Source organism: Olea europaea, chromosome 17 (genome assembly GCF_002742605.1).
Source record: "Olea europaea var. sylvestris chromosome 17, O_europaea_v1, whole genome shotgun sequence".
In the NCBI taxonomy this organism is placed as follows: Eukaryota; Viridiplantae; Streptophyta; class Magnoliopsida; order Lamiales; family Oleaceae; genus Olea; species Olea europaea.
This window is the reverse complement of record NC_036253.1, coordinates 14,229-32,150: the sequence shown is the minus strand read 5'-3', so window position 1 is coordinate 32,150 and position 17,922 is coordinate 14,229. Positions and strand designations below refer to the sequence as shown.

General features: G+C 35.9%; 1 protein-coding gene across 10 annotated transcripts; it reads right to left on the bottom strand.

Moving 5' to 3' along the window:
• Positions 1-10,241: 10,241 nt before the first annotated feature.
• LOC111365878 (protein MAIN-LIKE 2-like) lies at positions 10,242-17,916 on the bottom strand. 10 transcript variants are annotated; one of them, XM_022986385.1, is made up of 7 exons: positions 17,113-17,900; positions 12,983-13,086; positions 12,631-12,743; positions 11,904-12,548; positions 11,592-11,759; positions 11,112-11,501; positions 10,242-10,993 (listed from the first exon to the last, which is right to left on the bottom strand). In XM_022986385.1, exons 3-7 carry the CDS (start codon positions 12,721-12,723, stop codon positions 10,394-10,396), a joined length of 1,896 nt encoding a protein of 631 aa, XP_022842153.1. In that variant the 5' UTR covers positions 12,724-12,743; positions 12,983-13,086; positions 17,113-17,900; the 3' UTR covers positions 10,242-10,393. The 10 variants fall into 10 exon arrangements, with proteins under 10 accessions (XP_022842153.1, XP_022842159.1, XP_022842160.1 ...); XM_022986391.1 differs by lacking the exon at positions 17,113-17,900 and having other exon boundaries at positions 10,242-10,539; positions 10,621-10,677; positions 10,780-10,993; positions 12,631-13,086; XM_022986392.1 differs by lacking the exon at positions 17,113-17,900 and having other exon boundaries at positions 10,242-10,539; positions 10,630-10,677; positions 10,780-10,993; positions 12,631-13,086.
• Between the last annotated feature and the right edge of the window lie 6 nt (positions 17,917-17,922).

Sequence of the window (17,922 nt, the reverse complement as noted above, 5' to 3'; positions counted from 1 at the left end):
TCCAATAGATCAAAGCCATCAAGAAAGCTTTCATATTTACTGCCCAAAAATCATAACTTTCTCTAGTAAAAACAGGAGGTGCGGCAAGAAACACTTGTTGTTTCCATGAAAACTATTTTCTCAAGCCCTTAAGATCATAAAAGCTCTGATACCATGTGAGTATTTGAATGGAGAAGAGTTCTTTTGATGATGATAATGCTGAGGGAAAACTGAGATGCTGCAGGGAAGAAAACCAAGAAGCTGCTGGAAATAAAAATAGAGATATTGCTGGAAAGAAAACTAAGATACAAAGTGCAAAGAGTTTACTTCAATCTATATTGCAAAAAGACAATTTTGATACATACATACATCCCTCTTGATAAGTTTTCAACCACTTTTACCTACTACATAAGGCTTCACATTTTTTACACCATATATTTTACAAAAAGTACAGTAGACAACTTGCTTAAATTATGTTAAAACCATACATTACAAAAGTCATTGCATCAGTTATTAAGTCACTGCTACAGCAAAAAGGTCATCATATCAACAATTTCTATGATTGAATTTCTGTTATCATTTTGAGCTCCGAAAATTAGAATTCTTGACTTTTATACATCGGTTTGAGCTCTGGAAAATTATTTTTTTGCCGAATAGTTGGATGCTATGTTGTGTCAAGGACAATAGTGACAGTGTTTAAGGAGGTTCTCTTCTTGTCTCGGCGCATTTTGGTGATTCATTTTCTATTATTTGGATGAGATTTTAAATCCCGTAGTCTATCTAGGCATGTATTAAATAGCATGAAGAGAACTTTTGATCTCCCTCTTTCTCTGTCGCAAAAAGATAAAAAGTTAAAGGGAAAAAGTAAAACTTTTAATCGTGAAATGTTCTTTCTTCAACTTTAAGTGGCTGCCTTTGGATCTTTGTTGAAAGGGAGGACTAGGCTCATTAAAAATAGAATGCTAAGGTTTGTAAAATTATGCTATTCTGCTAACAAGAGACCAGAATAAATGTTGAAATAAATGATGAAAGATGTTGGAATTCAGTTTAGAGAAAAAGTAGAAATTCTATTGGAAGTTTCTTTAGGAAGCTTTGAAGGCTTTTTTGGTTGCATGATATGCTAAGATACGTTCTTAGTGTTTGGTAATTGATTTTCTTGACTGCTTTTATTTAGACGATATAGGTTATGAAAATTTCGGGCTCATCTATTTTTTTATTTTTTTTTGTAGAAAATGAAAGCCATGAAAGCCAGGGACATACCATTAGTAAGAACAAAATCATGTGCAAGCTGCAAATCATTTTCTTGTTTTCGTTGTGATACATTGAGGAGATAAAATGAAGTGTTTATATTGTTTATATTATGTAATCTTTTGTGTGAAGTTCACATTCGTAGACTACCATGTTATAGGTGTTCAATCCAACTTTTAGCCTATTTTTGGTTCGTGTTTATAAACTTTTTATTCACACATTTTTGGAAGACACGATATAAACGCTTCCCAAATATGTTTTTAGTTGATGTAGATTGGTTATGATAAGGGGGTTTATAGGAGAGACGGTAAAAACATGGGTGGATTTGCTCCCTAAGTTTCTTTCTGTAAATATAATGTGATCCTCTTATAGATTCTTCTTTGGATCCTTCCATGTCTTCATAGCCATTATCACTAGGAAAATTCTTCTTTTACATGTTGGTTGACCTGCTGTTATACAAAATGAGCTGGCAAGGAAATCTTAAAAAATGTTAAAAACTTCATTTAGCTGCCATTTGAAATACGGGTCCACCGAGCCATTTGAAAAGGGTCCAAATACAAGACTCCCATTTCATTTTGCCTGACCCGTTCATTTTATTTTCCCTTGTTTTTCCTCTTCATGAATGTTTTGAGCGCCAAACACCTTTCTTCCCCAAATTTCCCCCCAACAATTTGGAGGGCTGCCTCGACCACTGGAGGAGTGAAGAAGATCTCGGTTGCAGTTTAAAAAGACTCCAGCTGCTGTCATGTATAAGTGCATTGAAAGTAAAATGAGTTGAGGCAGCTTACTCTTCACAATGTCGAAAATATGGCAGACAAAGGTAATGGGTCTGTTATCATTTTGTCGAAAATGCAATGTGTTGGTGTTTTTCACCTTATTCTTGAACCGTAATTGAAAAGATGCATTACTTGATGAAATTTTTCATTTATTGTACTTCCAAATGGCCCTCTTCATACTCCAGTTCCTTCTATACTTCCAATGAGAAAAAAATGAGTGCGAGATTCACCTTTGTTTATTGAACGGTGTTGAGGATCAACTCTGTCTTTGAAACTGTCTTCTTAGAGAAATTTTGTTTTCAATAAAAGAAGTTTAGGTTGAACATGCCTACATTTGAAAGATCGCAAGAAGCATGTGAAGATCATTCCTACAATGGCTTTTGTCGAATAGATGAAAGTCGAGCTGAAATTAATAGAAACCTAGAGGATAGAATTAAAATGATGTAAGATGAAGTAGCTTATGTACATATTACATTGGATACATATACCACTTTCATATAACTTGGAATGAGTACATTCTATCAATTACCTAATACTTTACGCATTTGACATTGAAATTGCTAAATTTATTTTGTAGGAAAAAATATTTTGGACAATGTGGATGTCATTATTTTGGTAGAATCTGAGTCTGAGAATGTGGCCGAGAATGTGAACTTATTGGGTGATGACAGCGTAGCAAGAGATGATGCATCTTTACAAGCATTCGAGGTTGGTATGAAATTCAATGACGAAAATGAATTGTTTGATTAATACAAAAAATATGCATACGCTAAAGGGTTTCCAGTCTGAAAAAGGAACTCAAAAAAGGATGATGACGGTGTTGTAAGATATGTTACATTGACATGTAGTCGTGAGGGAAAAATAAACCGTACTACAAGCGGTTCTTTAAAACCACAACCAACCATTCAAACAGGTTGTAAAGCGAGGCTGACTGCATCTATGGATAGTCGTGGAATATGGAGAGTTGAGCACACATGTTAAATGGCCGCTAGAAGTGAATGATATGGCAGGAATTCCTTTACACAAAAGTTTCAACTCGACGTAGTAGAAGCAGGTGGATACGAAAATATGACGTGCGTGAAAAATGATTGTCGAAATTATGTTGAACAAATTCGGCGTCTTAGACTTGGAGAAGGAGATGCCGCAGCAATACAATCTTACTTTTCAATGATGCAAGCTAGTTGCTCCGGGTTTTATTTTAGTATGTATTTGGATGAAGATTCGAGGCTAAAGAACGTGTTTTGGACAGATAATAGGAGTAGACAGGCTTATAAAGAGTTTGGTGATGTTGTGACATTTGATACCACGTATCTCACCAATAAGTATGACATGCCGTTTGCCCCATTTGTTGGTATTAATCATCATGGGCAATCGACCTTGCTTGGATGTGGGTTGGTCTCAAATGAAGACACGGATACATTTGTTTGGTTGTTTAGGACATTAATGCAGTGTATGCATGGCGAAGCACCTCAGGGTATAATTACTGATCAAGACCGAGTTATGCAAAATGCAATTGAGATCGTATTCTCTTATACGAAGCATAGGTGATGTTTGTGGCACATATTGAAAAAGTTACCAGAAAATTTAGATACCACGTCAATAAAGGTTCTATTTTCTATACTATTCACAATTTGGTTTACGATTCACAATTTGTTCAAGACTTTGAAGAAGGGTGGAGGGTAATGATCGATACATATGATTTGCATGAAAACACCGGGTTGTCGGGATTATATGAAAATAGATGTCGGTGGGTTCTGTGCTTTTTCAAAACCAGTTTCTGGGCAGGTATGTCGACAACACAACACAATGAGAGTATGAATGCGTTCTTCGATGGGTATGTGCATTCGAAGACTTTATTAAAGCAATTCATCGACCAATATGAACGGGCTTTGTGGAGTAAAGTTAAGAAGGAGATTCAAGCAGATTTCAAGTCTTTCTCACAGATGGTACCATGTGCAACAAGGTATGAAATGGAAAAGTAATTTCAACCCATTTACAGCATTTCAAGGTTTCGAGAAGTTCAAGAAGAATTCACCGGGAAGCTTTATTGTGACCTAATATCTTCTTTGGAGGGAAGTTCGGGGACAACGTACGAGGTATGCGAGGAAGAGATAAACGATGAGCGATCGAAGAAAAAAATGTTCTTCGTCTCTTTCCGGAAAGACGATTGTGACATTGTTTGTAGTTGCCAGTTATTTGAGTTTCCATGAATAATATGCAGGCATATGATTGCAGTATTGATCCGTAATTGTGTCAAACAAATACTGGACAAGTATATATTACGAAGGTGGCGGAGAGATGTGAGTAGAGCCCATACGAGGGTCGTAGTTAACTACGATGGATTGATTACTACACCAGGGCAGTTGAGGTACGACAAAATGTGTCAATCTTTTGCTACATTAGCCGACCTAGTTGCAGACGATGAAAGCAAAGCAGAAAACTTACAAAAATGGATTGACCATGAATGTGAACTGGTAACAGCATCGAAATCCAATGTTGTGAGCAATGTCCTATCTCTGCATGGTGCACCAGTAGCATCGCAATGTGGACCGTCGTTAGAAACTGTGACCAGTGGATTACATGATCCTAAATGTGTGAAAAGAAAGGGTGTACCAAAGAAACTTCGTAAGAAGAGCCCGTTAGAATCTAGTTCGAACAAGGGAAAAGTATATTTCACGTTAAAATTAAAGCTAATTGTGTTTGAGTTGTTTGCCTAATGCAAGTAATTTGTTTGGATGTCATGCAGGGGTGTTCGAGTACATCCAAAGGAAATAGGTTGAAGTCCCAGCCAAGTAACGTTGGCGTCGAGGCAAACGACGTTCAAGTATATGAACAGTCACAACATTGCATGAATCAACGCCATTAACATATTCGCAACTTTTAATGGTTAGTACATATATAAGACGAAGTTATCTCAAAAAGAAAATATTTATCACAATATGAAATTCATTTATGTAGGGTGACCACGAAAGTGTTGCATTCACACAATAAAGTTTTTTTTTCCTTCGGCCGGTAACCATGTTCAGTTCAACGGTCAAGGTAATTATGTGGTTTAAACATTATACGCAAAAAATGCGTCATCCATTTTATGTCTTGCTCGGGTATTAGTTACTTTCTTGTACAGATTTTCAGGTAACGTCGTATTTCTACCCGTGCTTACAGGACCGAGATGGAGGAAGCCATTGATTTTCTGGAAAGTGATTACATTTTCTCTTCTTGTTGAATGGATATAGATATGTATTATAATTTTCACTACTATAGGTATGTTGATCTAGTGTTATCTAACTTTCACGTCCTAAATAATATGATAAGTTTCTGACAAACTAATTTGGCATGTGCATGCAGCCTCTGAACTGGAGTTTCTGCCATCATGGTTTCAATATTTTGTCAAAGAGCTAGTAGCTGCTGCCTCTTTTTCGGAACATGAAGCTTTTGATCATTCTTTTCATTTTTTACACGGGTATGAACATCGGTTATGAACATTTGATGCTCAAAGACTCGATCCTTTTGTGTAATTTCATCATTTTGGATGTCGAGAATGCAAAATTTTGCTTTACATTTCGGTCCAATTTGGTAGATTCTACATTTTGAATCTTGATGTAGTTTGAGATTGCTTCCTTGCTTCTGCCAACTTGCTGATCTTAGTTGCGTCAATTAATTGTTTGATTTGTATTTTGAACCTATATTATATATGTTGTAGGGATTTAGAAAATGGAAAAAATTTATCCGTGTGTGGATTTCCATTATGCAGTCATGTTTTGGGAGAATTTGTAATAAAATGATGATATTGCTTCTTTTGTGAACGCATTTTGGTACTGAGCGTTTTTTATTGAAAATAAAACTTCATGTACTAACTGAAGGCTCAATAATGCAGAAATCTATGTTCGCTTGTTCTTCAATGTCTTTCTGAGATAATGGTGCCAACGTGAATAATGGCGGCTTGTTGTGTTATTTATTTTAGGTGAAAATGGATGATGAAGGTGCCATCTGGATTGGCTAGTCCTCTGCTTCATAACTCTTTTAGATTGTCCCTATATCCACATCGATTTCTTAGCATCACCTGAAAACTGGTTCTCTACAAACTATTTCTGATAATATATTAATTACAAGTTCAGAAAATAAACATTCACTTACATAGTTGGATGGAGGAGTTAATTTTGCCTCCATGTCAGAAGCAGAGCATTTACACAATTTCCTCAATTAATGTATTTGGATGATGTTTGCTTGTAGTATGATGACTTTTAAATTTGTGCTTATATATTCTCTATCTTTCGTGCATCAGGTCTTTTGGCTCTTCAATAAAAACCAGTTGCCCTCTTTTCTTAATGATGGAGTGATGGATCCAAAGATCCATAAACATTTTTTGTTGGTCCATGATAACCAAGATGACTTATCCCAATCATGATGATGGACATCCAATACTGCAGCATTGCCTTGTCTATGATAGAGGGATTGTATTTGTTGTGTTCATCCAGTGTTTGTTGTGTTCATCCAATGTGAGAAGTATCAAATTGGAACCACAGAACCTATGAAATTGTATATTGTTGAATGAAAATGATGTTTGTAGTTACAATGCATATGTTATTTGTGGGCTTATATGTTAAATTTTTTTCTGACAACATCCGAATAATGCTTACAGGATTTAGTATGACCTGCTATTTATGGGCATATATGTTAAATTGTATTTTTCAGAATTTGTTGTCAATTGTTTAAAAGCTAAGATAATGCCACAACTGATAATACACAGGAGAGAAAATGAGGCAGAAACTGATTAGAACTTTACATTGCCACATTTGATTACATTGCCCATAATAGGCCAAAACTGATTACAAAAAGAGGCAGAAACTGATTACATTGTGCTTACTAGGCCTAAGTGCATCAACAATGCACAACAACATTTAACTAACTGCAAAAGTCTCAAAACAAACATGTCACAATAGGAACTCATAGCCGAACAACTACACATCATGCCAGGCCCTTTCATTTCTTATGACATTCCACATTTGCATTGCCTTTGCGTATTGTCACATTTATCTCTACATCTTTCTCGTGAGTTAGTCGACACATCGTTTCAAACATGGAAGCGACATTATTCTCTAATCCAGTTGCTAAATCATTAGTAGAGGAACTGCCAACAGAACTTGATTCGCCCGACGTTTCACCCTCTTTCACCCACTCCCAAAAATTGCATTTTTTGCTACAACAGTTGAACAATTTTCCTTTGTTGTTCGTGTTCTTCACCATCGCAAAAAACTTACATACGCAGCTTTACACCACATGCAACGGACCTTATTTTCACAATCCGCAAAAAAGTGACCGCTTCGTCTACAACCATGACAGACTCCATCATTCGGTCCTGCCATTAGAAGCTGCAAAAACCTCTACATTACACATGGTGCAACAATTCAAGAAATGGCATTTTCCTAATATTGCAATCAGCCAATCACTTGTTTCGGAATATGCTTTGTAGAAAAATTTACTCCAAATTTTGGTTCTGCTGACTCTGTGCTTGATGCTCGTAGTTTTGGTGATTCTTCATTTTTTGCTACAACAGTTGAACAATTTACCTTTGTTGTTCGTGTTCTTCACCATCGCAAAAAACTTACATACGCAGCTTTACACCACATGCAACGGACCTTATTTTCACAATCCGCAAAAAAGTGACCGCTTCGTTTACAACCATGACAGACTCCATCATTCGGTCCTGCCATTAGAAGCTGCAAAAACCTCTACATTACACATGGTGCAACAATTCAAGAAATGGCATTTTCCTAATATTGCAATCAGCCAATCACTTGTTTCGGAATATGCTTTGTAGAAAAATTTACTCCAAATTTTGGTTCTGCTGACTCTGTGCTTGATGCTCGTAGTTTTGGTGATTTCTTGGCTGATGCTGGTAATTTTTGTTCCGAATGAATCGATTTTGGAAAGTCAAAGGGATGATACACTAATGTGAACGAAATTAACAAATACAATGATAATCCATTCAATTGCATTTCAAGTTACAAAAGTTGATAATTCATTGAAAAATCTAGAATTTGGGAACGAGCTAAATTCACTGCACGTAAGAGTGTTGAGGCAAAGAGAGAAATCTACATGATTTAGAGAATCCTAATTTTGAAAAAATTTCTGGGTTCTTAAGAAGAACACAAATATAATCATTAACCAAATTTTGGGCAGATAAACAGCTTCACAATTACACAAACTTGGCCGAAAATCAATATCTTCGAGTTACCCATGTAAATCACGTATGAAGCTCACCTGATTTTTGGTGCAAATTCGCCAGAGAAAACTGTGGTTGTAGGAGAAATTAACAAATACAATGATAATCCATTCAATTGCATTTCAAGTTACAAAAGTTGATAATTCATTGAAAAATCCAGAATTTGGGAACGAGCTAAATTCACTGCACGTAAGAGTGTTGAGGCAAAGAGAGAAATCTACATGATTTAGAGAATCCTAATTTTGAAAAAATTTATGGGTTCTTAAGAAGAACACAAATATAATCATTAACCAAATTTTGGGCAGATAAACAGCTTCACAATTACACAAACTTGGCCGAAAATCAATATCTTCGAGTTACCCATGTAAATCACGTATGAAGCTCACCTGATTTTTGGTGCAAATTCGCCAGAGAAAACTGTGGTTGTAGGGATTCGAACGAACGCCTTCACAATACATTGACCGAACGGCTTCGATTTCGTCGAAGGTCTACATTTAAACGTTCACGATGGGGGAGATGGATGAAGTCGGAGCGGAGAGATGGCGGAGTAGATCGCCTTCGATCGGTATCGCCTTTTTCGCCTTTGTTACGGGTTTCTGAGGTTGGGGATTGTGGAGACTGGGAATGAGTTTTGGGCCGAGTCGACTTCAAATTTACTTCTAATTTTTGGTTCCGTTTTTTTTTTTAAATTTCCACCTCATTCTGTCAAGGTCTTCTATACGAATAGCGCGACCGTTATCATCAACCCTCAACTTTAAGATGTAGCCTCCCAGAATAGTACTATTAGAGCATCTACAACGCATTCTATGAATTGTCAAGTGCCATGTAAGTTGAAAATTACTTTTGGTTTACGTAATAAATGAATAGACATTTAGGTTCAAAAATATTCTCTAGAGAATTTTATCTAAAATTCAATAATATTGTATGATCTTAAAATTTAAAAAGAAAAATTCACATCTAAATTTACATGGAAAAGGGAAATATACTGAGTTAGCATGTCTAGCAGAGTTTTCAAATCTAGAATGGACTTCAGATCATGTTTTCTTTATCTCTTTAGCCATCAGCCTGATGATATTCTCCCATTTTTTTGCTTGTGGAAGTTTTTCTCGATCCACAATTGCATTTGATATGCTCTTATAGCATATTTTTGATTTGCTGGTACTGAATTATAGTAAAAAATACGTTAGCATTTTGTTCATCTTTGTCCAATCATTACTATTGCCTATCAAACACGCACTTGTGGGCATGAAAGTGCCGGACAAGAATAAAGAAATATAATTAGATTTTATTTATAAAAGTAAATAAGGTTTTTAATATTGTTATAATACATGCACGGGTGGGGAGTTAAGAATTCAATAAGTTCAAAATTCACATTTAAAATGTGCATGGATACAAGTTATGCCTTGGAATGAAATACATATTTGAAAAAGAGATAAAAAATCTCCATCAAGAATCTAAATGTTAAAAAATATCGAGTGATCACGTTTTTTATGTTGAGTTCTTTCACGTGTCCGACCATGCCTATCCATATGAAGGGCTTTGGATGGTAGTAACTTAGTTCCTATTTGATAGAGATTAAATTTTAATCCAAGTGAAAAAACGACGATTAATGTTAAAAACATCTTAACACAATTTTTCAATTGTACATTTCATCAATTTTCATCAAAATCTGCTTAAAATCTAATTTTAATTCCCACAAAACATGAGCTTAATCTATCTTACACCCCTAAACATGACAAAAGCCCCATTTGGTAGTCATTTTCTTCAAAATGCATTTTTCTCTCTTCTTTTCAACTCCACATTTTTTATTAAAATAATATTACGCGTAAATCAAAAAAAATTCTTTATTTTTCAACCACACATTTCACATCAATTTAGTATTCTAAAATGCATTTTTACATAAAAATGCTTATGAAACAACCCCTAAGGGTAGTTGGCATAAAGCATAAGAGAAAGGCTTCAAGTCTTTGATGAGGGAGATCATACAGCATTCATCAAGCGTCACGCACCAAATAAATTCTCGAAAAGTTATGAATGAAATGAATTTAGAAGCATATGTTTTCAAATTTCTACATTGAAGATAGATTCAAAACTAGAACAAGAGTCTTCACATCTAATAACATAGAAAGTAAATTCTATACAATTCAAAGTTTATGTTGTCAACTCTCTAAGCCAAAACACTGAAATCATTCTGCCGGGCAACCTCCTCGCTGCTACTGAGGGTCGACTGGGGCATGACATCGACAGTAGGATGGGAACCAGGCGGCATATTTTGATCTGAGCCATGAGAAAGCTTGCATTCGTCAACCCTATCTGTTATGTCACAATCAACGTCGTCAGTTACATCACAAAGCTGTCCTCCATTAACTTCTCGAGCAATAGGAGATAACTCACTGTGGTCACCTGCATTGGCCGGAATGGATAGATGTTGATGATTATTGACATCACCATCTACATGATATAGATGTGTATTATCATCATCATATAACTGGGAAGGGACGTTCATATTAACTGCATAATACTGCTCAGGATCATCTTTTCGTTTTCGCTTACCTATTTCCCTCCTCCTAACCCTTTCCTTCCCTCTTATCCTTTTTCCGACATCATTTTGTGGATCCGCTATAACATCTGTTGAACTTCTGGCATGGTCCCTCAAACATTCATGTGCAATATACCTGATTCTCGTCACCGACTGAATCTGTAGATCGTCCATCCCATGAGTCGAGAGGTTATCTGCTAGATGTGCAACGTCCCTCAATGCAGCATTCTGTAATGTAAACAAAAATGAAGGGGAAAAATGTGATGAACTACAATGAAGAAAACACGAGAATGAAAGATATGTCAGTCAACCTATTAGTTGTTTAAAACATAACATAAAGGCTTACCATTCTCTGAAATTCTGATGAGATAGGTACGGGTCTGCCTACCAACTTGCGCGTAATTTTCAAGTACCAATGCTTGTATTCATTTTCATCCAGATCTTCTTCAGCCTCCACAATATGAAAGCGACGATATGACCATTCATTAAGTTCTGATTCCATTTTCCCAGAGAGATCTACTCCACCATCAACCCCACGGGTCTTCCTTTCCCATCTCTGCACTTCTTCTGGGATAGTTTGATGCATGCCAAACTGCCTTAGGCAACGATCTGGAAGGTGTCTTTCTGCCTTGTCAAAACAAATCAACATTGTCTTTGATCTTCCAAGAATGAGTTGATTTAAAATGAATTCTGGTATAACAGTGTGACTGATATTTGCGTAAGGACACCAGTCGACCTGGATATCAAAAAGGCACCAAATCTGTCATTTTGGCTCAAAGAGAAAGAAACAACTGGAAGTTTGGACCCAAATAATACTTCAACTTACATCAGAAGATTGTAGTGAATCCAAAGCTTTACGATAGAAGGAAACATCACGATTTGATGTTGGACTGCTATGTTTCCCTTTCCACCTAAGGACAAATGGAAAACATTCATGGATTGGGTCGTGATGAAGTTTGGGTCGACCGATGTTCAGGTGATAGTAACTCCAGCACTAAATAAAAGAAAGCACTATTCAAAAGTAAAATTTAAACAAAGTATCTTCAGGATATAAAAACAAATAACGGGCTACCAAAGCCTTGGTATTTCTTCAATATATGAAATACTATTGATGCAAGTTAAGCCAGGTTAAGTTCACCTGTAGCAGCGTTAAACAGCCACTTATTGTGCTTTGAGATCTGAGGGAGGCATTACCGAGTGCTCTGTACAAGAAGGATAATGCTGCTGCACCCCATGCATGCTTACCAGCTTCATTGAAATTCTCAAACAATGGAAGATACATGACAGGAACTTTATTACCAGTAGTGGTGGAAAAAATTGTACTGCCAACAAGGTATAGAAGGTAAGCACGAGTATGGCACTCAACATCTTCCATTGAGGCGTTCTCGGGACACTGGGAGAAAGTCTCTTTCAGCCAACTAAGCTTCACCATTCCACCACTCGCATACCCAGAATCTGGTAATTTCCCCAGATACTTGATACATAGTGCATCACATGCCGTATATGTTACACCAATAACAGGTTCACCATCAATTGGAAGCCCAAGCAAGTAAGCAACGTCTTCCAGAGTCACTGTCATTTCCCCAACAGTCATATGAAATGTGTTTGTTTCTCTCCTCCATCTCTCAACTAGAGCAGATATAAGCGGGTTATCAAGACTGATTGCTGGTATTAATCTCAAATAGCCAAATCCAGCTTTCTTGACTAATTCGATTTGTTTTTCAGTAAGCATCCACCGGTCAAGCTTTGAAGTATGTTCATGACATCTAAGTGCTCCCCGCTCCTGTTAATATCCAATTACAAAATGCAAGTTACAAAAGTTTTACAAGCAAAATAAGAGAGGAGAAATTATTTCATAGTGACACCTGTCCCTCCCAAACTGCAGCTGAGACGTGCTTATCTTGATCATACAAAACAGATTCATCAACTGGTCCAGGGCTGGTTTCATAGAAGTCCATTGAATTACTGTGAATTACATCTGTCCAAAATGCAAAAAGGCAAATCAAGTGAGGTGTCGGCAAATAATCATATCGACTTATTTAACAGTTCACTGCAGTAATAATCAAAAGGCAAATACATAAATTCCCAGTTGTGATAACTCTTGGATCTCTTGAATGAAACTATTAGAAGCATAGTGTCCAGTTATGATTTAATATAGTACATTGCTCATATTCAAAAAGAGAACTATTGGATAAACGCAAAAGTTGAAGAAGATACCTCATCAATTGTCCAGAGGAGAAAGCCAAATACACACAGCAATATTGAACCCAAAAACAATACAATAACATAACTTTGAGATCCCATTTGATAGGAAAGGTGTCCTAATGAAACAGAACAGAGCTTTATTACGTAGTATAGTAAGAAGCAATTTTATTCCATATAATAGGATCAATGTGATAGAATTATCATGTTGGATTACTATTTTGTAGCATTTATCATATCTGGATCATTATCATGTTTGGATGACTCAATATTAGAGTCAAAAGAAATTAAAACAATCTTTGTCTTGTTGAAAGAATCCCCCCTCAACCAAAAATAGACAGAATTCACACCGAAGATCTTTGCCGATCGACCAATTCCTATAATTTTCTTAGGACGTGCTATTATCTTTTCCATCTCTGGATCTTAAGTACCGTTCAGAACATTTAAAATATTTGGTCTCTATGAGCTAGGAAATTTTCCTCTGCAGTAAACTTTATCTAAGGCCTTGAAAATAATGTTCAAATCTGTCCATGGTGAGCAGGAAATGCATGTGTAATTAAGACATTGACTACCATCATGATCAGTCTAAGCCACCATTTGTCAAATCTCAGTTTCAAGCTATTAGTTCTTTTGAGAACTATATGTGGTTTTGCGAAGAAAAAAAGGATGTGAAGCATATAGGAGATTCTAATCAACATTGCTAAAATGATGGCTGTAGGGCGAAACCATTTGCAAGATAGGGAGGAAAAATATATACAAAATATAAGAAGAACATTAGCAAATACATAAAAGGTAGAGGCTTGATAAAGTAATCAAAATAAAACAACTAAATTTGGATTTATATTCCCCGAATTAAGTTAAAACAGACTAAAGTTGCCATATTGAAAGTTGAGATTTCTTTCCTATTCCTTAATCTATTTGCAACCAAAATTTCCATAGCTTGAAGTGGTTGCAAAAGATTGAATTGCTTTGGGTGATTGGATCTTCCTATAGATTCAGCTATGTCCCAAAAAGGGGCGAGAAAAGTCTTCATGTAGCCAACTCCTAATTCTTGAAAGTGAGGGTAGGGCTAAGTTGATTTCATTATCTTAAACAGGCTCCACATGGAGAAATGATTATAAGTATCAGCTTTTTATTTTTGAGTGAATTCCTTGCCAAACAAACAGCCCCTAAAGGCTAACTCCATCCATGCTACAAAAGTCATTCCTTTAAATTGGAATTATCATGCCAGAAAGTACCCATTAGTTTGACTGACGTAAATACCTCTTTATCATTGATATGAGATAGTGCGACACTAAAACTGAATTAAAGGGAACCCACATTTAAAGACAGGCTAGGTAATTAAAATTCTAAGCTAAACTTCTTTCTCCGTTATGAAAGTTCCTTTAAGGTTGCAATTTATCCTTCATAGTGGCTAGTAAAAGGGATCATTGTTCCCTACTCTAATTTCCTCTCGAAAACTAAATGAGATTCTGTAGTGTTGGTACATGAATTTCTAGATATTTCTTACCATTACCACTTCAACCGAGAAAGACAATCTAAATTGCTCCTGTTAGCCCCATTGGACCCATTCCTCCATCCATGTTAGAGAACTTCCTCTTTTTTCGTCGCCTTGTTTGACCATTATTCTTTAGCGACCTTAAGACAAATCTTTTACATTTTCATGAACAAGCATGATATCAGCTCCACAAGATAATTTGTGAAGTCCACATTTTCAAAGATATTAGAAAACCTGACAAAAGAAAAATCCAATAAAATGTCCAGAACTCCCATCGCACAAAGGAATGGAATAAACCTAGCCAGCAAAAACCTCCCTTTCCCACCACCATGGTAAATCATGTGTTTTTACCTCCTTTTTGCTGCTTTAACTCACTCCAAGCTAAAAAAGACGCTGAACAGCAAGAATGCCCCCACATGTAAGCACAATTCTCCTATGTTGAAAAAGACTTAATACAGAAACGATTAGAGAAGTAAAAGAAACTGACTTCACATACGTAGATAATTGCCAGCCCTCAGCAAATTTCAAGTTGATATTAGGAACACAACTCAGATCGCAGTTAAAAACAATCCCTTTGACAATCGGATGACACCTTGGATTATTGCATAAATGATACCTTGCTACAGAAAGAAATGTTAAAACCTAATAGTAATTGTTTTCAATTTGGATAGGCCAACACAATCCTATAGAAACAAATGAGAAGCCCCTACCTCAAAGGCTCAAACCTATCTCCGCCCTAATTCACACAAATCACGTGTCTTGGCAAAAATGCTAAATGCACTTTCCATGTTTATACCCACCCATAAAAGTACAATCTTTGACGTGGTAGGAAAATAAAAAATAAACTTTTGAATCAAACCCAGGAAACCAAAATTACCTTTCAATGAAATTTCATAGCTCTCAAATAGTAGAATTGTTTCCATCGAACCGCTTACTAGGATCCCAACAACCACAAAGCTTCACTACCCCTCATATGTACAGAAAAACCATTGTTTATCACCCAACCATATAGCAAATGCAAGTTGACTTTTGCATCCATGAAGTGTTAAAATCATTCATAGTAAATGCAGCTTTTAACTTGCACATTTTCCTTGACCTAAGATATTTCAGAACTAAATGAATCTAATTTGTACTCCAAATCTCAATACATCAACTAACCTGTCAAGCATTCTTAGGCCATGAAGTGGGGTGGATCAATCTAGATATTTAAATACCCAGAACCAGCCATTACTTCGGGTATTTTGTAAACGTAACCATTCAGGTTCACATAATTATTAGAATCTAACCCAAGCCCAAATCATCGGTTCCGGTTCCGATCTAATCATAACATTATTTTTTTAAAAACCGTGTGTTTACAATACAAATTATCTTCCTGTCACAAAATAACATCCAATATCTAAAGTAATAGCATCCAATTTCGACTTTGACTTTGCGTGATGCCTCAAGAAGGGTTTGTGTGGCGGGCAGCACGTAACGTGCGTTGAGAGTGGCTACAAACTAGAGTGTTATTATTCAATTGTTTAAATGCACAAATCCTATTGATTAGGGTACTTACTATTTGGACTAGGCAAATTTGCTACTTGTTGTGTTGGGTTATTGGGTTAGGATGAATAAATTGTAAAAAATAAAAAAAAAATTATAAAAAAAGGGTAAATTTGTTTCCAAAATTGGGTACCACGATTTCGATTCAAGAAACAAGAACCGTTCGAGACCTAGTCTATTTTCGATTTCAGTTCCTAATTTCTTTTTATTTTTATGGGACCGGATCAGAACTTCTGATTAAAATGCCCACCCATAAGCATTCTTGAAAAACTCCAATATCTAAAGTAATAGCATCCAATTTCGACTTTGACTTTGCGTGATGCCTCAAGAAGGGTTTGTGTGGCGGGCAGCACGTAACGTGCGTTGAGAGTGGCTACAAACTAGAGTGTTATTATTCAATTGTTTAAATGCACAAATCCTATTGATTAGGGTACTTACTATTTGGACTAGGCAAATTTGCTACTTGTTGTGTTGGGTTATTGGGTTAGGATGAATAAATTGTAAAAAATAAAAAAAAAAATTATAAAAAAAGGGTAAATTTGTTTCCAAAATTGGGTACCACGATTTCGATTCAAGAAACAAGAACCGTTCGAGACCTAGTCTATTTTCGATTTCAGTTCCTAATTTCTTTTTATTTTTATGGGACCGGATCAGAACTTCTGATTAAAATGCCCACCCATAAGCATTCTTGAAAAACTCTACAATGGTCCATTCATCTCTTATCATTTCCATGGAGAATGGAGAGCATAATCAAAGATATTATGAATTCAATATTGGGAAACAAACTCAAGAATAGAGAGTATAGCCAAAGAATATTTCAATCAGATATCGAGAATCAAAGTCAGATAACAGTGGGAAAAAAAAAAAAAAAACCATCACGCTACACAAGTCATTCCTTTGAAAGGGAATGACGAAGGGCAAAGTACCCATTAAGTTAGGTTGAAGAAGATAATTCTCAATCATTGATGCGAGAAAAAATGCCACAGAACTCAAATTAAAGGGAATCCATATTTAAAGGTAGGCATGGTAAATTCTAGGCAAAACTTCTTCCTATGAAATTTTCATAGTCTTCGTAGATGAGGTCATATAAATTTCTTTTCACTACCATTTAAATGGAGAAAGGCAACTATATTGCTCCTGTTTGCTCCATTCCTTCATCCATGATAGACAAATTCCTATTCTTTAGCGATCCCGGCTTTCAAAAACCACCTTTGGGCGAGCAAGCTTAGTATTAGCTCCACAAGGTAATTTGTGAACAGATACTAGAAATCTCGAACATTGAAGAAGTCCAATAATTCCCAGAATCTCCCAATCACACAAAAGGATTAAACTTATATAGCCAGCAACAACCTACCCTTCACACTATCCTACTAAATCCTGTGTTCCAACATATCTTTTGCTGCTTTCACTAACTCAAAAAGAGGTTGGCAGTAACGAGTAAGCAAGTTTTTCTCCAAATTACTCTTACGTTGAAAAATACTAAGAACAAGTTTGTATGTGCTTCTTCTAAAAAGGAAGAACCACTAGAAGCAGAACAAACAAACTTCACATAGAAAAATATCTGTCATCCTTTTATCGCTCATCATTTCCTTGTCGGGTATAACAATGAAAATTACAAGTTGATGACAAGGAATCACTCAGATCACAGTAAAAATCAATCCCTTTCAAAAAAAGGTTAAAAAAAATGGGCAGATTTCACCTTTTACTATTTATTTAAAAGATAACTTGCCACAGAAAGAAATGTTAATACACCTAACAGTAATTTTTCTTAATTTGGATGAAACAAATGCAGTCATATACTAACAAACTAGATACCTCTGAAACCTTAACCTATCTCCATCCCAATTTATGCAATTCACATTTCAACAAATTATGAAATGCATTTCCCATGTTTATACCCACCTGTAAATTATAT

What these genes read in the sequence shown, in the direction of transcription:
- LOC111365878 (XM_022986387.1), bottom strand. Translation starts at nt 12,723, where the DNA reads ATGGACTTCTATGAAACCAGCCCTGGACCAGTTGATGAATCTGTTTTG. An exon ending in GCTGTTTAACGCTGCTACAG is followed by an intron (nt 11,760 to 11,903) that starts GTGAACTTAACC and finishes TCTTTTATTTAG; the next exon opens with TGCTGGAGTTACTATCACCT. An exon ending in CATCAGAATTTCAGAGAATG is followed by an intron (nt 10,994 to 11,111) that starts GTAAGCCTTTAT and finishes TTTACATTACAG; the next exon opens with AATGCTGCATTGAGGGACGT.